Source organism: Anser brachyrhynchus (genome assembly GCF_964034855.1).
Source record: "Anser brachyrhynchus genome assembly, chromosome: 1".
In the NCBI taxonomy this organism is placed as follows: domain Eukaryota; kingdom Metazoa; phylum Chordata; class Aves; order Anseriformes; family Anatidae; genus Anser; species Anser brachyrhynchus.
In genome coordinates, this window is record NC_137694.1 from 916596 (window position 1) to 941816 (window position 25221).

Consider the following 25221-nt stretch of genomic DNA (forward strand, 5'->3'; position numbering starts at 1 on the left):
GGCGGTAGGGGCGGGGCGGGGCGGGGCGGCGGAGCGGGCGCTGCCATGGACGCGCTGAGCCGGGCCCGGCCCCGGCCCCGCCGCCCCGCCGCCGCCTCGCCGCTGCCCTGGGCCCGCTTCTCCGCCTGGCTCGAGTGTGTGTGCGTGGTCACCTTCGACCTGGAGCTGGGACAGGCCATGGAGGTGCGACCGGGGCGGGGGGGCGGCGGCGGCTCCGGGCGGCTGCGGGCTGCGGGGGATGCCCGGGGGCGGGGGGGCGAGCCGGGAGCCCGTTTCTGGGGAGATGTTCCCTGGAACGGGGCTTGTGTCTGCGAGGGGGTTGGGGGGAGCTGGGTGTCCCGGGGGAGGGATCTGGGCGCCCCGGGGGGGGATCTGGGCGCCCCGTTGGGGGGATCTGGGCGCCCTGTGGGGGGATCTGGGCGCCCCGGGGGGGGATCTGGGCGCCCCGGGGGGGGATCTGGGCGCCCCGGGGGGGGATCTGGGCGCCCCGGGGGGGGATCTGGGCGCCCCGGGGGGGGATCTGGGCACCCTGTGGGGGGATCTGGGCGCCCCGGGGGGGGATCTGGGCGCCCCAGGCCCGTACCGTGACAGGAGGCAGGAGCCGGTGGTGTTCTCCCGAGGCCCCGTGACACGCGGGCCTGGTGCCGGACCCCCGGCGTCGATCCAGGCCCCGGTCCCCGTTACGTAAGGGAGGGCAGCGCTCCCTGCCCGGCCGTGGTGCGGGGGGCTCGGCGCTGCCTTCTCCCGTGATGGAGGCTTCGTCTTCTGAGAGCAGGGCGAAGCCTCTGGAGGGAACGAAGAGGGCTAGAGGTTGTCAGCCCGTTGCTGCTCGGTTTCCTTACAAATACCTGAATATGCTTCTTTCCATGAAGCCTCAAAACGAAAATATATGCAATGGACCTAAACTTCACAAGCTCTACGTGCTTTCCTGTGGAGCCAGACCTGACATACCCTGGAGAGGGCATGGACACTGGGATATTAATTGGGATAGTAATGAGCCTTTGCAATTTGATGCTCCATAGGTGTGTTTTGATACTTAGCCACAAAGGTGCTTTCTTACCCGTTTCCTTACCCGTCCCCCGTCACAGGGGGGACACTGTTGCCACTGGTCAGTGTCGTTACCTCTGCTTATTCCCCATTTCTCTCCATTGCTTTGGTTGTTTTAGATCGGGTCTGGATCCTGTGGCTTGCTTGCAGGCATGCTGAGTTCTGCAGCTGCGAAGAGGCAGGTTTATGAGTCGGGCTTTTGACTGCAAGTTGCTAGCTTAAAAAAAAAAAGGGTTGGAACCATGTTTGTGGCACCCTGCCCCGTGGGACTTCGGTCCTGGCTGAGGTTGCACGGGAGGCTTGCCATAGGCGTTAACAGATCGGCACAGCTGGCTGAGATTAGATCTTGGCGGAGCGTTGTGTGGTTTGTGGATGCAGGTACGGCCCTCCGAGGAGTGATTTATACAGGGGCTGCTCCCACACCCGAGCACCGTGCAGTGACAGCTACAGGTACTCGGGGTAACTCGCAGTACCGCACGTGCTCACGGCAACGCGAGTCGGAAGGAAGGGAAGCCTCGCTTTCTGGAGTTGCACCACAGGCTTGCATCATCTCCGTAAATCTCTGTGGGAAGAGGCACGCATGGAAGTCTGGTGAGGGGACTGGGATGTCCCGGGGCTGGGGGATGGCTGCGGGAGCACGCTGTCCTGGTCGGGGTCTGCTGAGACCTGCAGGGCTGCGCCCCGTGGGGGCACAACTGAGGAGCGCTGCCTTCTGTGGTGAGGAGTAAGGTGGCGGTGCCTCGCTCCTGCCAAAAACTGCCCACTGGGCAGAGCTGGAGACTTCATAACGCGTGGCTTTGCTTTCCTTCTCCTTGGCCTGCTGGAATGGAAATTGGTGCACACCTTGTTCCTCCCCCCCCAGGATCTCTGGTGCTTCTCCCTCTGTATAAAGTGCTACAAGGATTGTTCTTTTCAGTACTCTGTGGGTGCCCTGGGTGTGTTAATTCTAAGCGCTGGAATTTCTTAGCTGCTCATTGTGTTACAATCATATTTAATTATTCTGCAAAGAAGCCTTTGTAAATTCATAAAACGCATTTGCTGGAAACCTAACCGGAAGAAACCCAACTGGGACCAAAACAAACTGGGTTTTGTCGTCTTTCTGAAGGTTATTTTTCCCTGAGTATAGCATTGTTTCCAGATAAAGGATCTCTTCTTCCTTCGCTGCCCAAATCTAAGTGGAAGCCACGCTGCTGGAGCCCGCTCTGTGTGTGCTGTGTCCTTCAGCAGCGCCGCCAGGAACGGCAGAGCAGCCCCCGGAGTCGGGGTTCTGCGGGTGTCACTTTGCAGCCAGGAGCTTCTTTAGGGTCTGCCCAGGTTCCCGAACGTCGCCTGACCTGTGCAAGTGCAGGTACACCGTCACCCTGAGATCCAGCGAGTCCCGACTCTTCTGCTATGTATTTAAATAGCAGCACAGGTGTCACAAAAAACATAGGTTAATGCAGAAATTGGGTGTAATTACTGCTTCCGACTCACCCAGCAGTTTACCTTGCTTCAAGCAGTCGGTTCCAGGCAGTGAAAGCAGTGGGAGAGAGGATGTGTGTCTGAGGGCATCCCTCAGAACGGGCTGTGTCACGCTGAAAACGCGTCCCCTGCTCCCAAAACATCCCCTTGCACGGCACCACTGACTGCTCCCTCCCCAGCTTTTCCAGACGCAGGCACTTTGTTGCTCTGAAGCTGTGTTGCTTCAGTCACCAGAAGTCATTTTCTGGGCTGTTCTCCTCGTTGCTATGACAGCTGCAGGCACCACCAGCAACGCTGTAGTGCTCAGGGTCTGTTCAGCAACGTGTGTCACCTCCACGCTTGTGAACTCCCTGGTGATGGGAGGGAGCCACACCACCAAAAAATGATGTAGAAGTAGCCCAAAAGGGCTTAAATTGTAATACCCAGGGACTAACACAAATACAAGAGTGTTTTTGTTTGCTGTCTTTTTGCTTTTGAAAACTTCTAGAAACTAGGATACTTAATATTTTAGATTGTTTCTTTAATCTTGTCGTTGTTGAGTGATTTCCCCCCACGCCAAACACAGAGGGCACGCGTCAGACAGTTGAACCGAAGGGGAAGCAGAAATGCGGAAGATGAAGGCTAATTTTCGGAAACACGGTGTCTGAATTTTGGATCCATCAGTGTTTCTGTGCTCAGACAGCATTTGGACCTGAATTAGTTTTTTCCGTAATGCTGAGCACACATCTCCGAGTGAAACACATGCTCAGCAAATCTCAAGCTTGGGCCCAAAATATCCTAACAAAGCAGCGTGGAGCCATCAGTGTCCACCTGGTCCGATCGAGTTGCAGAAAGGTGCCCCAGAAAAGGCAGTATGAGAATTAGAAGTCTGCCTTGAGGCTTCAGCTTGCGTTTAGATCACAGGCAAGCGTTGTGGACGGCATGGTGCCGTGAGATCCTGCGCTCCGTGATGCGTCGGGGTCAGACGTGCAGGTCTCGTGTAGCTGTTGCTGTAGGGGGATTAACAGAATAAGTGTACGATCATCAAATTAGTCACAACCACAAGAATTTGGTCTAATGCAAAAACGCAGCAGCGGAGAAGCGTCCGCTCCCGTGGCGTAGCTGTAGCGCTCCCCTTCCTCCAGCCCCGCCGCGCCGCCTCTGCGCTGTGGCACGTACGCGATCATTTTGCTCCTGCCTCTTTGCAGCTCTCTTCTTCCTGCGAAGCTTTAACCGAAGGCTGATCAGCACAATTTTTAATTGTTCGTTCGGCGCTCTCTCTGAAGCTGGTTTAGCTGCCTTTGCCCGAGAACCCGAGGGGAACGGTGAGAGCTGAGCGAGGCAGCTGGTGAGCTCGCTGTGCTCTGGCAGGGGGCCCGCCTGGGTATTTATAGCCCCGCGAGCGGCCGGGCATGGGGCAGAGCTGCTGATTTGAGCGCTGGGTGACTGGTGCTGACCTCAAACAGAGTTACCGCCTGGGAGCTGCGGAAATCTGATAGCAGGTCTCCGTTTTTCAAGTCATTCGGCGCTAGTTTCTTTCTCATCTGCTTCTTTAAAGCCACCTGCAGTTTCGGCACTTCCCGACCCGTAAGTGCTGTGAGGGCTGCGTGGTTTACTTTTACGGATTTGTAAGTACGTACTTCAGTTTCCATCCTCTGCCAAGTGACTCGTGCAACTCACTGCGGCCGTGGCTGTGTCATTTCTCGCCTCTCCTACTCCTCACTGGGACTTCCTGGTGGTGGATCTCGCTGTGGATGGATGGCAGTTGCGTGCAGCTCTGTGCTCGACCTGACCCGAGGAGTCTTGCACTGAGTTCTCCTTTACTGCGTTGCAGTAAATGCAGAAGCAGCATTATCGGCATGCACACAGCTCAGATGCAAAGCCAGGATCCTTAACTAGATACTTTAAAATTCTTGAAGATCTCTTTATCTGCAATGCCGGATGATAAATTGGGTGTTGCTCAGATCAGCTGTCACTGGTATGCTGACAAAGCATGAATCCTGAGGTCTGTGCCAGACCTACCTCTTGCCATACAAAATAAACCTCGGCTTGTCTTTCTAACAACAGATCCCAGATCAATGAGGCTAAAGCAGAGCTCTGGATCCCTCCCAACGTCTGCTGACCACTTACTGTTTTTTGGTCACTGTGAACAGCGTCTCTAGCTGACCCCTCGCTCATACAAATAAATGTTTGTACCCTGGAGGCTAGGACACAAACCGTGTCTACCATCAGACTTGGTGGTTGCTTAATATACGTAGGATACGTTGCTTTCTAATCTCGCCGTGCTGCAAGAGCCTTTGTCTGGTGTCGTAGTCTCCCTCTCGATTATCGCTGCGTCCTTTCCCCTGCCCTTGAGGACAGCGATCTCGCCCTGCCGTGCCCGTGCTGGGCGCTGCTCTGAAGGTAGTTCCACCAGCCAGGGCTGTCAGCCTTCTCTCTGCCGTCCTCCTCTCGCCACGTCTCATCACGTGTGTGCAGAACTCCACTTTCAAAGCCGTTCTTACTCTGTGCCCACTGTCTGTCTTCTCATTTCTTTATTGTGAAATCTTGTTTTAGCTCCCCGCAGCTCAGAAGGCCAGCTTTCCTCGCTCCTTCAGAATATTTGGTATTTCTAATGTATTGTAAGTGGCTTTCTAGCAGGAATCAAAGAATCAAAACAAAAAGCGACCTTCCTGCAAACAACTAGGAATATACAAAGTTCAAAGCTTTCTGTATAGGACATGATTTGGGGCAATTTGTGAACTTCTGTTTAGGTGAGAAGTGAATATTAATACTCAATATTCTATGATTCTATGGTTAATGCTTCCCAGGCTTGGAGAGTAAATATACATTAATGTAATTTCAAGTGGTGTTGAAGCAGTCCTGTCCTGCCTGCTTCAGAGGAAGGCGGTGTTCGCGTATCAGTAAGCTGCGCAGAGGAGTTACCAACGAGGTCGCGAGGCTGTTTGTGCACTGAGCCATCCACCCTCTAGTTAAAATCTAAGTAAAACGTGAGCTATTCTGTCTGTCTCCAAATCTGCTGTAATAAATACAGACTGTGAAAGGCTCGGTGCACAGGGTGCGGACGTTAAGGTTGTAATGTGTAGGTGACCAAGCTACTAGGATATGTTACTTTGGGGAAAAACAAGTTACTTGCTGTACGGAAGCAATGTTTATCGGCGTGTAGAAGCCGTGGGGGAACAGCGTGACTGACTTACTGCCTCTCATCCCTTTGCAGTTGGTGTATCCTTACGACTTCCGACTAACAGAGAAAGAGGTAACAACTGCTTTTTTCTTCCTGTTTTTAAAGATACCGGGCAGCAGCGCTGGAGGTTTTCTCACCGTGTCTTTGTGTTTGTTGCAGAAGACCAGTATCTGCTACTTGTCCTTCCCAGACTCCTACTCAGGTAGGTGGCGTCTGCCGGCCTCGCCTGCGGGTGGCTCGTCGCTGTTATGAACGAAATGGGTTCGCGATGGAGAGAGTGAGTCATCGTCTAATGGAGCAGGGGCTGATGGGCTGCATCCTCCCGAGCTGTGACAGCACGCAGCGCCCAGCCCTTCAGTCTGGGCAAAGAGGCTCGGTGTCATTTCGATTGCTCTCAGTACAGAATCTGCAATCTCGTGGGTGACAGGATATTTTCTTGATAATCCCGCACACTCATGCTTCACCCATGCATAGAAAAGATTAAAAAGCAGTCACTGAGGGTATGTTTCCTGAGGTTTGCAGCTGTCGACTCTGTCAGCATTTCTGTGTTCGGCTGAAGCGTTTGCTGAAGACAAATAAATGGGGAGAGGATGCTTTCACAGCAGAAGTAGTCCCAAAGCTTGTGCTTATAAATCAGAAAGGTGGCAATAGGACATATGTTAATTCATGCGAATACCTCTTTTTTTAAGACTGACTCCTGACTCTTGGTTTTCTACAGTTTTGCCCAGCTTAGTTTAAACGTTTTTAAGGATGGACTTTTGCTAGTTTCTCAGAGCTTAGTGAGCACTCAGACTAAGTGTTCCTTTTATTAAAGTCAATTACTTACTGTTGGCGATATCCTTGTAACAGGTATGACGGTCTGTACTCTTTGTGGTGGGAAGGGAGCACGTCCCTTACCCCTTGGTGTGCCTTAGGGTGTTCAGCCTTGGCGGTTGTTCAGTGAGCTCTGGCACGTTTAGCTCTTTCCTCGTAACTGACGTCTTTGTAAGTACTCAACCCAGTTCTCCAAGTTCTCCTGCCCATCCTGTCCCCTCCAGAGGATTTCATGCTATTTTTTTTTTCCTGCTGTTTTCTTGGTGCAGGGGTGAGCAATATTGTATAACCTGGGAGGTTCCCGCCTGCGGAGCTTGTGTAGCTCACTTGCTAGAACCGCTGTGCAGGGGGTTGTTGCTTAAATCAGCATTTGTGTGGTCTTGGCTTAAGGCTGTTTGTAGGTTTTTTTTCAACGTAGGATAAGAGGTGGTAGCTGCAGCTACTCAGGGTAGATGATTCTGGCCAATGTCTGTACATTTCCCAGCAATGACCTTGCGAGGTGCGACTTAATGGTACCGGTTCTCGTGTTCAGTGATGGGTTCTCCCTGTCTGGCAGTGGGTTTGGGGTCCTGAGAGTCCCTTTGTTCTGTTTCCGAGTTTCTTGTCTCTGTTTTTGTCAGCACTTCTGACTTAAGCAATTTTCAGCTTTCCCCTTACTGAAACTTCTTCCTGAACGTCTGTGATCTCCTGTCTCAGGTGGCCTGGGGGACACTCAGTTTAGCTTCCGTCTTCGCCAGTCTGGGGGACAGAGGGCCGCTCATTATGAGGATGATGGCGAGTACAACAGAGAAGCACCCCTCACCCTGCAGGTGAGTTGCATTTCACGTGCTCTACTTATACGAAGCAAACAGTGGTGCTTTTGGGTTTAAAATCCAAACACGCTTTTGATTTGTTTTCTGTGCCTAAATTACTCCCCGTCTCTGGTTGTTTTCCTGAGCCATGGGAATAGTCAGAAAAGCAGAAAGCTTTCTGCACAGGGATTTCTTTCCACATTAATATGTGTAGAGGGCCGTGTTGAGAATTGCAGCTGCTCGGAGCGACGGAGCTGAATCGGGAGGAGCCCAGATTAGAGCAGTGCCCCTGTCGAGCTAGAGGGGAAGGTAAGTGGTGGCACCCAGGAGACATCCACCAGTGCACAGCTACCTGTGCACGTTACCGTGAGGCAAGACGAGAATGTCCTTGTCCCTGGTAAATGAGATGTTTGCCTGTTCTGTTGAGGGAGGACACTTCTTTGTATTTATTGCAGGATGGATGGATGTAAAAACAGCCAGTGCAACTGTCATGACACATACGTGCACTTCGGCTTTGTGTGCTTGTTGGTTTAACCGTACCCAAGCATCAGTACCAGGAGTGTCTGTTAGCTGTGGTTTTCCAGCAGTGAGTTCTCTGCCCACTTCATGCAGAAGGAGGGATGTGCTCAGCACTGCTGCTGCTTTTTCTAGAGCAGATGGCCATCAGATCAAATTGTCCTCTTCTGCTTTCTACTTTCTGTCAAATGAGATGATTCTTCCTGTGCATGTGCCTTTTAACACGATCCCTTTGTGATACGTGATTAGAAATGGATTGCTGGTCTGAGGGGGGAGTAGGAGGATTTCTTTTCAGAAATTCTGGTTTGGAGATTGTTCAGCTTGTGTACATCTTTACTGCTTTGTAGTAATTGGTTGTCAGACACTGCCTTATAAATTCACCTGCCTTTAAAGAAGGGAAGCAAAACTACCAAAATCCTGGATTCTGATGTGGAAAAATAATATTGAAAAGAGAAAGGTGCCTTAAACCATGATGCCTATGGTGTGTAGGAAAATTGTATTAAGGAAGATCTTTGTGTTTGGCACTGATAACTATTCTTCCTTCTTGACGTCTCTGGGAACCTAGAAGACAGAAGGTGCTTGAAACTTTGGGATTTGTGTTCAATCTGATAGTTTTCATGGATGCTGTGAGGCATCGTTCGGCTTTGAGCTGCAGCCTCCATCTGAAGCAAAGTTTGTCCTTAAATGCCTGGTAGAGAGGAGCGCAGTGGGTCTGGTAGGGAACGTTTCCTCGCAGGAGATGGTGTGTCGTGTCCAGCAATGCGCTGTCCTCTGCCTGGCAAAGAAAACGGACAGTCGGAGCAGAGCTGAGGTAGCTTGGGGTGCCAGGGTGAGCTCCGGGGGGGGTTGGCTCCCCTCCTGCTGTTAGCAGAAACCGCAGTTAGTCCTGTGGGAGGCAGCCCTGAGGGTGCTGCAGAGAGGGGCTGGTGAAAGGTCCTGCCTCGAGGCTGTGGTCTGTGAATTTCGGTGGTTGTATCGCCTTGCTGTCTTCCCAAGTGGTAAACTCTGCCAGAGAGCCAGCGTGGATGATTTGGGTGACTAGGAAGGAGTGCTGTAAGTGTGTCCCAGCAGCAGTGAGGCGCGGTGTTCGGTCAGCGGCTGGAGGGGGTCTGTGGGCAGCAGCAGTCGGCCTCTCCGTAACAGCACTGTTGGTCTCTCTTGCAGCGGGAGTCGGCTCATTACTTTGGTTACGTATACTTCAGGCAAGTCAAGGACAGCTCGATGAAGAGAGGTTATTTTCAGAAGGTGAGTACTGAAACCAGAGAGCTCGCTACTCTCGACTGGTACGTCGCTGTAAAGCGGCACCTCTCCGTAGCTGTAAAACAGCACCACTTCCTACGTGACACCCCCAGGGCTTCTGCAGGAAACAGCAAAGGTCACGGAGAACAGGAATATGTGGAAAGTGTAATTCCAAACAAACCTGGATGGCGTTGCCATGGTGTGTTAATCACATGAGCGGTGACCTGCTGTGTGAATCATGAGATCCCGAAGTACTCGAGCGTTTCCTTCAGTACGTACTCTAGTGTTACAGACACTGAGGGGATATACTTCACTGTTGCAGTCTGTGCCAGTTATACCTCAGTCCTGCTCTTATTATTGCTCTTATTTCATTAATCTTTCATCTTCCTAGAAGCCATCTGGGAATGAATTGCCTGCTGGGTGGATTGCTTCTAACTGGCAGCAATGACACTGCTATTACCTCACAAACCTTGCCTCATATCATAAATTCCTTTAACGCTGACACTGGAAAAAAATAATATAAACTTGCATGCTTATTTCAGTGTAAATATGCAAAGTGCTTAGTATTATTCAGGCAGATAGGTATAGTAGCTACCTGAGACAGGGTGGAATTTCAGACTCCTTCCAGAGAAGGAAAATGTTTTACTTTGATCTTAAGATTCATTTTTCTCCATGGATACATACTCTTTTGATAGTGACTTTCCGCCTCAGAAAATAAAAGGGCATCCTCTTGAACAGATAAACTTTGAACACCTACTTTTCAAAGAGCAATGCTTCATAGTAGATCTGTCTGGTAACTTGTTGGAAAATGGGGCTCCATCCTGCTCCAGCGGTTACTTTGGCCTGCTGTTCTTTCTCCCATCCATCTGTAGGCAGTGACAAGGAGTTTCTTTCAAAAAGACATTAATACAGAAGTGAGTTTCCTCATATCCCCTGAAGCAGGCTGGAGAAATGGGCCCATGTGCACCGAATGAGGTTCAACAAGTCCAAGTGCAAGGTGCTGCACCTGTGTCGGGGCAATCCCAGGCATGAGGACAGACTGGGAGAACTCACTGAGAGCAGCCCTGCGGAGAAGGACTTGGGGGTTCTGGTGGACAAAACGCTCGACATGAGCCAGCAGCCCATAAGTGCAACTGCATCCTGGGCTGCATCACCAGAGGGGTGGGCAGCAGGGGAGGGAGGGGATTGTCCCTATATGCTCCGACCTTGTGAGGCTCCACTTGGAGTGCTGCATCCGGGTTGGGGCCCCCAGCACAAGAAGGATGTGCACTTGTTAGAGCAAGTCCAGAGGAAGGCCACAAGGATGCTCAGAGGGCTGGAGCACCTCTCCTGTGAAGAAAGGCTGAGAGAGCTGGGGATGTTCAGCCTGGAGAAGAGAAGGCTCTGGGGAGACCTCATTGCAGCCTTTCAGTACTTACAGGTAGCTTATAGAAAAGGTGGAGAAGGACTCTTTACTTGGGTAGATAATGATAGGACAAAGGGGAATGGTCTTTAAAAGAGGATAGATTTAGTTTAGACATTAGGAAGAAATTCTTCACTGTAAGGGTGGTGAGGCACTGGCACAGGCTGCCCAGAGAAGCTGTGGATGCCCCATCCGTGGAGGTGCTCAAGGCCAGGCTGGATGGGGCTTTGGCCAGCCTGATCTAGTGGGTGCCATCCCTGCCCATGGCATGAATGAATGATTAGAGGAGGAGAATTATCAGTGTAGTAATGAATTCCCCCAATTAGACTGAATTGAAAAGTGTTTTTTTAACAAAAGATATATTTTATAAAAAGTAATAGAAGCCAAAGTAACAACCCAAAAGTCATTGCTTGAGATAAATTAGCATTACTTTGAATTACTTTATTTCTTCTTCCCCAGCATTCCTTTGTTTCATTTGTATATATAATTTAAGTTTCAGCTGCCTGTTCCTTGGCACTCCTCTGTCTGCTATGGTTGTTTTCATAGCTTTGAACCTATTGCCAATTTATTTTTATTTTTAATTAAAATTAATCTATTAAAATATCTATAAATCTATTTTTCCTGCAGTTGAGCTTTTGCTAGATCACAAACTCATCCATCTTAGTTGCAGCAGCTCCATTCTAGAAGCTGTCAGCTGTGATCACTTGTTAAGAAACTCCTTGATATCTATCATCTCCCTAAGACTGCTGGCTCAGCTAGCAAGAATTTCACCAGTGAAAGTGCTACTTTTGCGTTCTTTCATGTTGTTGATGTTGTTTTTTAAGTGTAGTCCTCTAGGAAGCAGTATAGGTATATGCAGTGCTAGAAATTATCTCAACAGGGGGTCTCTGACTCCTAAATGTACTGCTTTTTCAGTCTCTGGTGCTGGTGTCACGCCTTCCGTATGTGAACTTGTTCCAGTCATTGCTGCAGTTGATTGCTCCAGAATACTTTGACAAGCTGGAGCCATGCCTGGAGGCAGGTGAGCAGTCAGATCTAGGAGGGATGGTTTGCATATTGAAATCTTTCAGAGGTTTTATCAGGAGGTTCCTGAAAGACAGCTGAAATGTTCCCAATTAGTTCGTTCTGAAATAAATTCCAACAGGGAAAAACTTTCATCCAAATGGCTGGCTTGTCAAAATTATAAACAGCTGTAAAGGATGCATTAATGGAAAATGTCTGACAATCCTAATGGATGATGCTGTCAGTTTTGTGTACGATGTATTCCCGAAGAGGGAAAAAACTGCTAATGCTACATCTCTGTCTGGGCCTTTATTGCACTGTGCAACTTAATCATCATTTGTCAACACTGTAGTGCTGCTGGGTCTGCACTGGAAACAGTGGTGCAGACATAAATCTGGTGTCTGACCTAAACTTGCACGATTATTTGGTGTAGCGTTTGTTTGCAACTAGCCAGGGGGACACGTGAACTAGGAGTGAGTGATAAGTAAATTGGCAGAACTCGCAGGACCAGCTGAATTAGCTGTATTGACCTTCAGTTTCAACTGTTTCCTTTGTCTGTGTCCCTGCAGTGTGCAATGAGATTGATCAGTGGCCACCTCCTGTGCCAGGACAGACTCTGAACCTTCCAGTGATGGGAGTTGTCATTCAGGTATGCGTTGCTGATGATACTCAGCAGCAGAATGAGACAAAGTAGGAAGTGGAGCACATACTCCTTTTTCTTTTGGATGTTAAAGTTGCTGTTGACTCTAGATTCCTTCCCTTTATGCCTAACCTCAGTGCAGTTGAAAATTGGGAAAGCTTTCCATGAGAGTGGTTGTTAGGGAAGAAAGCAACACGGCTAACTGATTCCATCTCCTGATTAACCTGTCTGTTCTTAACTGTAATCTAGGTGAGGATCCCATCCAGGGTGGATAAGCCAGGATCAAGTCCAGTGAAGCAGTTCAATCAAGAGGTGAGACAAAGTGTGGCATGACACAAGCCACTGATGGGCAGGAGCTAGCCTAGTACAAAAGGAGGATGTAGAAGAACTGGGGCTCCTTGGACCTAGTCCCACTCGGAACCACTTTGGCCTGGGATCAGTGCAGTTTGTTACCCATCTGGTTCAGACCACATGCTGTCATGGCTGTGTATTTCAAAACAGGGCTCTGCACAGAACTTGCATGCTTCAAGTTACATATGTGCATTGTTTCCATGGTTTTTGTTCATTTTGTTTTTTCCTAGGAATTAATGCATGGGTAGGCCTTCATGAGACTCTGCCTTAGTCTTCCTTGTTATTTTGTAGTGTTTGCAGTCAGAACATCTTTACTGCTTTGATTCAGCTTTGATTTTGTTTCCTGTTTATCTCAGCTTTTCCTTTCTTTTTCTATCCATTTAATAATGTTACTGTCTGTTACACACTTCTGAACTTTTGGTACTTATATTTCCAGCCCTTGTTGCCTATATCTGTATCTCTGTCTTCAACTAGAGGAAGCTCCAGAAAACAAAGGAGCAGCCATGGGAAGTCTTTAACATCTCGAAAAGAAGGGATTCTTGGCTCTCTTCTAAGAAAGGAAATTCACTTGGAGCTTGACTGCCCAATCCAGATCTATTCCTGACTCATATCTCCAAGCATTAATCTCATTCTCTTCTTCTTATGCTTATTGTAGAAGGAGCTACTTTGATTGATGTGTCAAATTAGATGGCATTTCAGTCAGAGTGCTTCCACTTACTAACAATTTTGGATTTTTTTTCCTTTCTCATTTAGAATCTCTTGCCAGCCCCAATGGTTCTGCCAAGTATTCATGAACTGGATCTCTTCAGGTGAGAGCCACCATCTCTACAACCCTCTTCTCTTCATCTGCTTTACGTCCTTCCTGCTCAGAGTATCCTATAAGTCATATGGATAGTGAAGATGTCAAATGAAGAATCAAAAATCATTGCTTTGCAGGGTGTCATTTAGAATATTGAACTTGCAGAACCTGTGCGGTGTCTGAGCCAGTACGCATGGCCTTTAACACATCACCCAGGGTCCTGGTTAGAGAAGGGTTTCTTTTCCTGACCTCAGATGGTGATCAGCTTAAGCCCTGAAGCATACACATTGTGCATCTGAAATAAACTTTTCAGCACTGTAGGTACTGTTCTAATAGCCATACATCTGTTGTAATCAGCATGCATTTTATTTTGCTTAGATCAAAGGACGTACTGCTACAAGTTGCTTTACATTGCTTAAAGTGTTTTCCTAAACACGTATAAGATGGTTGAGCTGTAGCGGGTGTAAAGACACAAAACATTCTGTTGTGGGATACCAGAAATCAGTCCTAGATTTCAAATGCCCCAGAGGCACATCTGGTTACACTTATATGCAATAATAGCACCTGGTCTTTTCTGAGCTGCTTTTCTAACCTGAGTTTGCCATTCTTCCTTTCACTAACAGGTGTTTTCAGCCAGTGTTAATTCATATCCAGATGTTATGGGAACTGATGTTACTGGGAGAGCCAATTGTTGTAATGGCACCATCCCCTACAGTTTCTTCAGAAATGGTTATGGCTCTTACCAGGTAATGCTCTCATTCTGAGATACAGATAACTATAGTAATAAATTCTGTCAGTTTTTCTCTTTCATGTACGCTCTTCTGGAAAGTCAATTGTGTTAGGTTTAGTTTGTCTGTGAAAATTTGTATGACAAGAAATAGCATAGTAAGGCAAGAAATAGCACAGTAAAGCAGCCTTACTCACGTTCCACCAATGGCAGAGAAGACTAAAAGTGAGTCTACTGTGTTGAGAGACTTGATGGTTCATAGCCCTGAGTAGTTTCTCTACCCAGCTTTGAACTCTTCTTTAAGAAAAAAAAAAAAAGGCCTGGAACTCCTCCAGTGTTACCTCTAGCAGGACAAAACACTGCTGTAGGACATTAACCTGATATAAACACACATTCCTTCTCTGTGAAGTTTATATGGCAACTATTCTGTCTGTTGTTACAGCTGTCTTGCCCCTCTGAGGTACTGTTGTGACTACCGTCCCTATTTTACTATCCACGACAGTGAATTTAAAGAGTATACCACCAGGACTCAAGCTCCGTAAGTAGCCAGTAGGTCCTTGCTACCCCCTCACCACTGTCTGGGTGGAGGATACCCTGGGGGTAGCATCGTTCTGCATTTTTTCCTTTCTTTCTAGGCCAAACATCGTTGTGGGAGTCACAAACCCTTTCTTTATCAAAACACTCCAGCACTGGCCACACATCCTTCGGGTCGGGGAGCTCAGAATGTCAGGTAGGGGTGGATCCAAGTCCTCTTGTGCTGCTATACCTTGTTAGGGGCTAGCAGGGAGCTGGCAGCTGTAGTGCTAGCCATCATTTTACGTCTTCATTGCTGTGAGAGCTGAGAAACCAAAGGGAAGGCTAGACTCTGAGTCAGTTGACGTGCAAGATGAGCATGAACAATGATGAAGACAAATTGTTGAAACAATAACTTGTTTTTTTCTGAAGAACTAACAAAATGAGAATCTTTCTAGGCAGGAAAGAGAAAATAGCATAAACGAGAAGAGTCTACGAAGCCAAGAAAACTGCTTCACTCTAGGCTGAGAAGGTTTTTTTGTTGGTTTTTTTTTGAGGGGGGAGGGAGATGAGGAGGTTATCTTTTTGGTTGGTTTGCACTTAGTCTTTATTTTTTGCTGTGTGTCCTTAACATGTTCCTGGTCCAAACTTTTAGCAGCAAAGTTAGCAAACAGGAAGGCTTATCTGAGGATAGAGTTAAGGGAGGGCATGACTTCAGATGTAGAAGTGTAGCACTGAATGTTCTCAAGTGTGAAGTCTCATGCATGCTGTGCTGTGAGGGGAGATTCAGAACCTGAGCTAATTATTTAATGTCCTTCCACAGGAGACTTGCCCAAGCAAGTTAAGGTGAAGAAGCTAACTAAACTAAAAACTCTAGACACAAAACCAGGTAGGTCCTCTTGTCAGGCATGGTTTAATTTTGTTTACGCTTTCACATGAGGGATTTGCAGGCTTGTGAACAATGCACACATTGTTCTTTGTATTGCAATAAACGGACACTTTGGTGTTCTCATACTTGATCTGCTACACAGCTCTCTGTAATGGCATCCCCCACCTAATAAAGAAAAACTGTGCATCTTTGAGATTGAAAAAGCCAATATAAAATAATTCAACAAATTATTTTAGTTTCAGAGAACAGGTTCTAATTTTCTTGGTTTTATTTTATATATCATATTTGCTTTTTAGATGCAGTTGAATTCAAAGGAACTTGCTTACCTAGATACAGATCTCTGTCAGTTAACTAACTGTTCAGGTCAGGCCTAGCCATAAGCTGACTCCAGTGAGTTATCTCACCATAAGTTTAGCGTAAGAAAGTCCTCGAGATAGTGTAGTGCCCTTTAATCCTGCTGCGAGTGCTAGCTGCATTAGCAGTTTTAAAATTTTTATCATTAATTTTTTATGATATTTGTAATTAACCCCCTGACACAGCTGCCATGGTTTGTGCTAGGAACTTCAGTTCTGTTATCCCTGCACAGTATAATGGTGCCTTCTCTACATACATGGTGGTTTTTGTTTGTTTCAATCTAGGAATCTACACTTCTTATAAAACATTTCTTCACAAAGATAAAACTCTGATAAAAAGATTACTAAAGGTAAGTAATTCAACCTGTTCCAAATTATTTATGCCACTGTGGGAAAACTCTGCTAACAGCTCAGTTTAAACAGACAAAATCCTGCAAGGAACAGACTGCTTTTTTTTCAGTTTGATTTAACTTTGTAACGATTTAGTCAAGTATACTTGAACAGGTTTCTCAGGCCAGTTTTAATTTTTTTCACTTGATATCATGGAATAAATGCTGGCACAAATGATAACCTAAGAGAGGACAATCCTTACTGGAAAAAAGAGTCTGGAGAAACAGATTCATCTAGTGAAACACGAGTGGTACCTTTAAGCGGAGAGTGGAGTATGTATTTTGGGCAGTACGCTTTCCAGGCTGCTCTGGACTGGTTGCTTATAGCTGCAGAGTTTGCAAATTCTGCATCTATCTACATAATAGAGAATAGCATTGTTGTGAACGCCCTGCTTGTGCTTGCAGGGGATTCAGCGAAAACGCCCGTCTGAAGTCCAAAGTGCCCTTCTGAGGCGTCACCTCCTGGAGCTCACCCAGAGCTTCATTATTCCCCTGGTGAGTTGAGCAGAGACTTGTCAGAGCGGTGTAAAGGGGGGGGGGGTGAACAGGAGATGCTTGCTTAAGTGACAAGTTTGCACTTGCCCTTTTTTATTCACCTATATTTGAGCACCTGTAAGAGATTCAGGATGTGGCACTCTAGAGATGTTTTACTCCATAGAAAGAAACTAAATTTCTCTCGATTGCAAATTTCAGTAATTAGTGTACAAGTCTGCAGGTTGGATATCCAGCACATTATGTGCGAAGACAGGATGTTTTTTCCTGCCATACAGGAATAGTCATTCCCCGTGATTTGGTAGTCAAAGCAGATAGGTAGTGAAGAGGCAGGAGCCCAAAACATGCCTCTTGCCCCATAATACTGGAGTCAAACCTAGTGCCTGCGTGAAAATCTCCCTTCCATGAAGCTCTGCTATATATGGCTTAGGAGGCCTGTCCGCGTGGCCATTGCTGTCCTAAGGCAGATTTTAACAAATGTTTTATTTCAGGGCTTTCCCTGTCTAGTCTCATTAGAAAGCCATTAATATCTTTTTGGTGACCATTCAGGTGCACGTCTGGCTCCTTCACTTTCTTTTCTACGTCATCCTAGGAGGCAGTAAATGAGGTGACAGAATATCTTCTAGGATTCTAGTCCTTCCTGCCAGCTTCTTCCCACCTGACCTTTCCTCACATCATGTTTAGGATTCTGGCCGCATGTAGTTTTGTGGCCCGACCCTTGGTGGGAAACAAGCTGGAACACTCAGGCTCATGTAAAATGCAAGTAAAAGTCACAGAATTATAGAACGGTTTGGGCTGGAAGGGACCTTAAAGATCATCATCAACCCCCTGCCATGAGCAGAGATGCCACCCACCAGATCAAGTTGCCCAGAGCCCCATCCGACCTGGTCTAAAACAAGAACAGAGTAAGAGGCTGGTGATTGTGCCTATGATGCACTGAAGAAGACCATAATGGCCAGTGACAATGCAAGAGGCTCCTTGATTGTTGTGACATCGGGGTTTTTTGTTGGTTCTTAGGAGCACTATATTGCAAGTCTGATGCCTCTGCAGAGAGCCATTACTCCATGGAAAGTAAGTTCAGTTTTCCAGTCTCTTCTGCTTTCTTTTGACTGCAGGGATTGGGAATAATTATGCCATATGCTGATCACGTAGTCTGATATACTGTGTGAACTTCCCTCATCGAAGGAAGAGGGTTATTACTCCTTTAAAAAAAAAAAAAAAAAGTGAAACAAACATTGGGACAGATGCTTCCTGTTTTGCAGTAAGCTCAGCTATTGTGAATCTAATTTAAATTTTGCTAGCACGGCTGGTTAAGATGTTCATGCGTCTGTAGTTCTCATAGTTTTGAATCTGCCTTGTGCAGTCTCTTCTATTGTGAATACAGACCTTATTTTCCCGTTTTCTTTTGGGTGCATGTATTATTGTCTTTCCATTGTGCAGAATCCTCCACAAATTCGCCCTTTCCGACAAGATGATTTCATGAAGACCCTTGAGCATGCTGGTCCCCAACTTACCTGTGTACTTAAGGGTGACTGGTTAGGCCTCTACAGGTAACAGTTTAGTAATTCCTTACCTTATTTCCTTAACAGCTGGTGTAGATTATAATGAACATCAAATCCTGAATTAGAGTTGGGAGCAAAAAGGTAATTTCAGGACAGAAAACTGGTCACCTAAGAAACTCGTGCACAGGAAGAATTGATTAATAGTGGTCAGGAAGAGCAAATGCAAGGTTGAATCAGTCCTGTGTTTCAAGTAATCTATTAAATGAGTAGATGCAGGTTTAGAAGCTAAAACTCTTTACCTTCAGGAACCTAAGAACACCGAGGTCCTCACTGAAGGGGAAGGAGGGGACTCGTCTCTGATAGCAGCTATGTCATTTACTGCCCTCCAAGGAATATATCTTTTTGAAGTGTCTGGTCCTTGGCAGATGGGGTAAGAAGCCTTGTAGGTCCTCATCCAGCAGTTGTCATATGCTTTTGTACCACGTTCAGTACAGTGGCCACTTCGGTCTTACTGCAAGCTGGCAATGCTGTTAGAACATTAAAATACATCTTTTCAGGGTATAATTTAGGACAGCATGCAGTAGAGTATACCCTTTGTATTCATAAAGCATAGTTGGTTACAATTTGAGTATGAAAAAATCAGAAATCGGGTATCTGGGGGTTCTGGTCGACAGCAAGTTGAACATGAGGCAGCAGTGTGCCCTGGCAGCCAGGAGGGCCAACCGTATCCTGGGGTGCCTCAGGCACAGCACAGCTAGCTGGTCGAGGGAAGGGACCGTCCTGCTCTGCTCTGCCTGCTGTGGTCTCACCTGGAGTACTGTGGGCAGATTTGGGCACCACAGGATAAGAAGGGCATAAAACTTATCAGAGGGTGTCCACAGTAGGTGACAGCGACAGGACCCAAGGGAATGGCGTGGAGCTGCGACAGAGGAGGGTCAGGCTGGGGGTTAGGAAAAGGCTCTTTACCAGGAGGTGGTCGGACACTGGGACAGGCTCCCCAGGGCAGTGGTCACAGCACCGAGCTGCTGGAGTTCAAGAAGGGTTTGGAAGATGGGAAAAAAGCCCAGAAAGTGAGCAGAGAATAAGAATCATGGATTCATGTGTTTTGTCGTTGTCATTTTGTGCTTTAGTGTATTCAGCAGGAAACAAACATTTCCACTCCTTATGGCGTGGGCGTGGCAGACAGTAAGATTTAATCTTGGATATCTAATATTTTGAAAAATAGTAACAAACAACAAGCTGTTTCAATAAATTGGTTGAGATTTTCTGGGAACTGATTTACATGCAGAAGCTTATGTATTCCTGGGCTCCTAACTGTGTGAGATTTTGTGCGTGTGTAGTATTTGTTGTGTTCCTAAGTCAAACCCTTAATTACAAAAACATCTGTCAGTACCGCAGCAGCACCTTGAGATTTTGGCTCGGTTTAGGACTCCATTGTGCTGGGGGGAGTGCACGAGAAAAGGAGTCCCTGTAGTTGCAAAAAAAAACAACACCTGAGTTCTGCTGACAAAGTGCTCTCTGGAGGTAGCCTGAGGAAATAGCGTGAAGGAAGATACTACACGATACTACACGTGCCAGTCTTAATAGAGGGAAATGCTAAAATACAGCATCTAAGATACCCCCACTGTTACTGAAAGAATTACAAAGAACGTGCTGCTAAAGTGCCAGTTGCCCAGCTCACTTTTGGCATCTTAAACTTTCTTTCTCTGCTGCCACAACCCTTGGGTTTTTGTTAGCAGCTTTTCAATCCCACTTTGAATTTGATTTAAAAATCTATAACACTCTGAGACGAAAACAGGTATTATGCTGCCCCCTGTTCGCTTTCCTGTGTAGATCAGTAAAAACAGAGGCTTATTACTGCACTGCGCTGGAGGGGTAGAAATTACACATCTGTTGACATAGCCTAGATGATACTTTATTTATGTGGGAGAGACATTAATTGCTAATTATATGGGACTCAGGTCTGTGCCAGCGAGTGTTTGACAGCTTTTAAATATCAGGAAAGGGGAGGAATTCAGCAAGGCACTGCAGAGGAATGTGAATTTCTTCCCATGGCTGAACCATCTTAGTTATCATAACTCCCCAGGAAAAGTGGTCCTAAATAAGTCTACAGAAGAGAGCACACTTCTCAAATTGACTCAGGCTTGAGCTGATGCAAAGGAGAGTTTGAGACTGGCAGGATTGTCCCTCACTGGTGACAGTCTGCTAAAGCTGCTCAGTTGTATCGTGTTAATGCCTGATGGAAGAAAAGACGAGATAGGAAAAGGCTGAAATAGCTCATAATTGGTTGCCATCCTTAAAGATGCTGTGTATGGAAATGTCTTTTCCTCTAACATCTGTGTCTGCTGCAGCAAGAAGGGAAATCTGGACCCAGCATACTTTTCTGGATCCCTCCTTGTCCCTCGTCTCAATGTCACCTCACTTTCTGCAGGCGTTTCTTCAAGTCTCCCAACTTTGATGGCTGGTACCGTCAGAGGCATAAGGAAATGACCCAGAAACTGGAAGCCCTTCATTTGGAGGCAATCTGTGAAGCGGTATGTCCCAGCTGCGGGTATTAAAACCAGTGCCAGACTGCTCAGGCCTGAGACCTGGGAGATGAGAGCACTCCTTGGGTGTTTGTTGATGATTCTGCACTGACAGAGTGGGGACAAGTGCTTTGTGCCCAAGGGAAACACAGGTCTGCCTCATGTTCCTCAGAGCAGAGGAACAACAGCACTTGTGGGGGACAAGGAAATGAGCAGCCCAGCTCCCTCACTTTGTTAGCCAGTGCAGCCAGTTAGCCAGTCCTCCTCTGGCTGCTTCTGGCAAGTATTTTTTCATTCATCAGGCCCTTCCCAAGCCAACAGACTCCCAAACTGGAAACATCATCTGTTGCTGGCTTCCTTAATGCCTATTGAAAATGGGTAGGAATTTTAGTAGTGACTGCTGGTGCAATCTCGTAAACTGAGCAGCTGCTGGGATGGTCCCAGGAGCTCTGGCATCCCGCCCAGGTGCATCTTCGGCTGCAGCGCTCGCTTCACTGTTCAGCAGTGCAGGTCCTCAAGCGTGGTGTGGGAATGCCAAAGCTGTCTCCTTTTTTAACAGGCCTGACTCTTGCAAATAGATGTAAATTCTGAGCGCAGCACAAGATTCGTGGTGCTGACTGGAGGAGGGAACCGGCACCGTCTACGTATTGCTGCATCTTTCCTTGATTCTTCTCTTGCAGGCAAGAGCTTGATGCTGTCGTGGGCAGAAAAGTGGGGAGAGCTCTGTCTTGCTCACTTAGGCTTAAGTGCTGCGAGCAGAGTTGTGAAAGAGGATGAGAAACCTCCTCCTCACTTTTATTTCAGGTTTTGCTTAGGGGTATCTCTTTGAAAAAAACTTCTGTAAAGAAGATAAGTCCCTGAAAAAACTGTTCTTCTCTTTCTTTAGAACATTGTGGCCTGGATGAAGGACAAGTCCGAGGTGGAGATTGTAGACCTGGTGCTAAAACTTCGGGAGAAGCTGGTAGGTTTTCCTCCCCTCTTCCTGTGCTCGTTCCTTTCTGTGTCTCTGTGTCAGGGAGTGACCAGGGACATAGATCACGGTTGTTGCTTTGCCCCCTGATTTGGAGAACTGGCAAACGGGACAATTATGAAACTTCAGTGGTTACCCAGTAGAGGATTCAAAGTTTTTTCTTTTCATCAGTCTGAGATTCAGGTGACAGTTTCCTGACTGTTTTCTCTTACCCCAGCTAAAGAGACAGTGGGAGATTTGCTTGGCCAATGGCAAGGCAGAAAGAGGACCTGAAGCTGTTTTAGAAACCCTCAGTTTCTCTCCTCTCTCTTCCTGTAGGTAAGAGCCAGGTGCCAGCACCTTCCTGTGAAGGAGGAGACTCTGCAGCGGGTGGGCCTGTATATTGAGACCATCATTGACTCCTTGCCAGAGGATCTCCAGACAGTGCTGCACCACCACTGAGCACGGCGAAGGGACCGTTGGAGAAGGAAGGGCCCTCCCACGCTGCGGGCAGCTGCAGTTGCACTTGGAAAGGAAAATTCTTCCCTGATCCAGCCAACGTCACCAGATCTGGACCTTGCTCGCAAATGTGTATGATTTCCAGCACGTGGATCAGAACTGTAGCAGCAGTGGGGAACCGTGTGCGCTGTTCTGTCTAATCCTGCTTCACGGAGCTGGATTTAGGGGCCTGTAGATGAAAAACTGTTCCTTGTGTGGCTGGTAGTAGGTCAGGAAGTGACAGTCGGGCTTTCAGCAGCATGTGATAGGCTGTGCAAAACCTGTTTTGCCCATACGTACACATCCATCCTTGTCTAGTGCTTGGGCTCTCAAAATTTCAGTGCCGTCATCCAGCCTGGAAGAAGCAGGAGCAGCCCTGTATGGGGGAGTTGTTTTCAGGACAGCTCCTGCTGATAATGAGAGAGATGCTAGTCCCCCACATGTAAATGACGTGCAAAAAAATGTTGCTGCCCATTCAGCAGCCTGACTCACGCCAGCAAGAGCTTCGGCTGTGTTGGGAGTGGGAGGCTGAACTGCTGGACGTGGAACGCTGTTGCTTTTTCTCCAAGGCAGAGATGAAGGTCTGGTGCATCTGCAAGGAACAGAGCTCTCCAGAGGTGGTGGATGTGTGCTGTGTGAATGGAATAGCTATTGCAGCTCCACAGAGAGGAGCTGGCCTCCAAATGTAATTTGTTCTGCTTGGAAGTATCATGTTTGTGTGCTGTGATAACGTACAAGGGTGCTGGAGCTCTGCCTTGAGCACTGAGATTTATCTGATGTGGTCAGCCCACTTGCTGATAAAACATGGTGGAGAATCTGATCTTCACAGCCTGTGGCACCCTTGCCAAGTGGAAACTCGTGGAGTGGCGCTCGTGTGAGTGTCAGGGCTGGCTGTGAGAAGTGCGTGCTTGCCCTGCGCTTAGGGTGGTGAGGAGCATCCTCTTTGGCTGTGTCTGTTCCTGCTGCAGCCCCGCTTCCAACTCGGTCGTTCTGTTCCCTTTCACCTCCTGGGAAAGAGAGACACACGTGTGTGCTTCTGGGCCGAATATAGGAGAGACTTGGGGCTCCTCTGTGAGTTCGGGAGGTAGTTGCCCTCTGCCTGAGAGAGCAGCCTTTCTGCCAGCTACCTTGGAAATGGATTTACTGTAACCCCAGGGTGGTCCCATAATTGCTGCTACTGCAATTGCATTTCACCATCTGCCAGTTTGGCCAGTGCCTGGATGTTTGCCTAAGGAATGGGTCTGGGGATGAGTCTGGCAGCCTGATGCACTCGTGTTCTGCAGGAGGCTCTGGAGCACACCTTTCCGCACGGTAGGAGAGTTCAGCACTTCAGCCAAGACCTGCCCGAAGCTGCCACGGGACCCTGTAGGCAGTGCCAAGTGCTTAGGGGGAGGAAGCTGGGTTTTTGTTCCACGAGCAATCTCTGCCCATTGCTGCACTGCCTTGCAGCCCAAATTCGGGGTGGGGGAGCTGTTAGTAGGTCATGGGAGTGACTGAATCCTTCCTGCGTTTTCCCCACTCCAGAGCAAGGCCCGGACAGCGCAGGATCGGTGGGAGGCTGCTCGCTTTCCTGCTGCCTCCAGCCTGGAGCAGCCAAGCGAGGAGACTCGCCCCATAGTAACAAGTTCTGTACAGTTCTCCGTAGCGGCAGCCCTGCCTGTACAGTGTACATTCTGTATATAGTTTGTGCGTGTGTCTGTGCGATAGCTCTGCAGTGACTGTGGTGGACCGAAGCACTAATGTATAGTAGAAAATAATAAATAATAGTAAAAAACAAAAACAAACCCTAAGCCAAGCTGTCTCCTGTTTTCGGGTCTCAGATGTTTTTGTTTAGGAATCCCGTTTCTCTACAGAGGTGCCTCTGCCACGCTTTCCTTTCCAGGGAGAGCAGCACTCCTGGATGCTGCTCTTCACCTCTTATTGATTAGTTGTTTATTGATTTTTGGCTTTTTGTCATCCTGGCTAGCTGCTGCTCGCTTGTGACACGCTCCATGTGTCGTGGCCATGGGTCAGCCCCAGCCTTGTTCTGTTTTCACAGCAATGCCATTTTACTGGAGGGGGGGCTCACGCTGGTGTTCATAATCCTGTCACTTGCCTCTCCCCTGCCTCCCTGCTCGTTCCCAGCCCTTCTGGGGATCCTCCTCTGGGGATCTGCAGGAGTGGGAGCCGAGGTCAGCCCAGCCACAGCCTCGTCCTCCCCATCGCTGTGTGCCCCAGCCTCTCTTCCCCCCACCCCTTTGCTCCCATTTCTCTGGCAGAGCTTTTGCCTCCCCTGCAGCACCAGCACTGGGCTCGCTCCTGTTTCTCCTAGCCAACCTCAGCCTAATTCCTTCCTCTCCCAAACAACCGCGTGGGAGAAGTTTACACCGCAGGCACTCCTGGCCCTCACCTGCTGCCACGGGAGGAAGCCCAGGGACCTCCTCCCTTCACGGCGGCTTTTGTCACCCCAAAGCCAGCAGCCGGTGGGGCTGCCTGGCAGTGATTCATCCTTCGCATCCTAAATGTGTGCACCGTCCCGCCCTGCCCTGCCACCGCACAAGCCATTTGCCTTCCTGCGTCTCGGTCAGCATCGATGCGCTTGCATAGGTCCGTGCTCGGCAGCTGCTGGCTCAGCTATGGTCAGCTTGTGCCCCTTCCTCAACAGCCCAAACATCCTCCTGCAGCTTCACAGGCGCTATTCCCCTCAACTGCGTGTGTTTAGCTTTGTGTTCCTCCCAAGGAGGTCAGATACCCTGCAACAAACACACATTAATACCATTTCCACTGTCCTACCAGGGCTACATCTAATGGGCCTTTCTGCTCTGCTCTGCTCTGGTTCACGTGCCTCCTTTATGAGCCTGGACCCTCATCCCCTGTCCTCCCCCAGCACCATCTGCATTGTGGTGCTGGTATCAATTTTTAATGACCTGAAATCCCTGCTTTCATTCCTGCTGGAGGAGTCCCAGTGGTCACTGGGCAGCAGGCAGGATGCTTCCAGGAGCTGCAGCCCCGTCTGCTCGCCCACCTCCCCTCTGCAGCAGCTTCTCCCTTGTACCCATCAGCACGCCACGGCCCTGCAGGGCTGCTGCACCCCTCTGCTCATGGCACTTGCACCCAGCTGAGCACCGTCTCCATTCCCAGCCTCAGCAGGATTTGAGAGCCCCCCCCCCCCCTTTTTGTC

General features: G+C 48.3%; 1 protein-coding gene across 3 annotated transcripts; it reads left to right on the top strand.

Annotated features, from left to right (window-relative positions):
* The first annotated feature begins 12 nt into the window (after positions 1 to 12).
* Positions 13 to 23851, top strand: DENND6B (DENN domain containing 6B). Of its 3 annotated transcripts, none has more exons than XR_013945519.1 (20): positions 13 to 183; positions 5777 to 5873; positions 7181 to 7293; positions 8956 to 9036; positions 11348 to 11453; positions 12004 to 12083; positions 12324 to 12386; positions 13179 to 13234; positions 13848 to 13970; positions 14394 to 14489; positions 14587 to 14681; positions 15288 to 15353; positions 15992 to 16056; positions 16501 to 16590; positions 17605 to 17658; positions 18028 to 18137; positions 20521 to 20623; positions 21174 to 21294; positions 21501 to 21575; positions 21903 to 21963. XR_013945519.1 is itself a non-coding variant. In XM_080577554.1 (20 exons), exons 1-20 carry the CDS (start codon positions 46 to 48, stop codon positions 22023 to 22025), a joined length of 1719 nt encoding a protein of 572 aa, XP_080433680.1. In that variant the 5' UTR covers positions 13 to 45; the 3' UTR covers positions 22026 to 23851. The 3 variants fall into 3 exon arrangements, 2 of the variants coding, with proteins under 2 accessions (XP_080433680.1, XP_080433679.1); XM_080577554.1 differs by lacking the exon at positions 21174 to 21294 and adding an exon at positions 5705 to 5743 and having other exon boundaries at positions 5831 to 5873; positions 21903 to 23851; XM_080577553.1 differs by lacking the exon at positions 21174 to 21294 and having other exon boundaries at positions 21903 to 23851.
* Positions 23852 to 25221: the final 1370 nt, after the last annotated feature.

Coding starts and splice junctions, on each gene's coding strand:
- DENND6B (XM_080577553.1), top strand. CDS start 46: ATGGACGCGCTGAGCCGGGCCCGGCCCCGGCCCCGCCGCCCCGCCGCC. Junction 11,454..12,003: donor GGAGCCATGCCTGGAGGCAG/GTGAGCAGTCAG, acceptor GTGTCCCTGCAG/TGTGCAATGAGATTGATCAG. Junction 15,354..15,991: donor AACTCTAGACACAAAACCAG/GTAGGTCCTCTT, acceptor GTTTCAATCTAG/GAATCTACACTTCTTATAAA.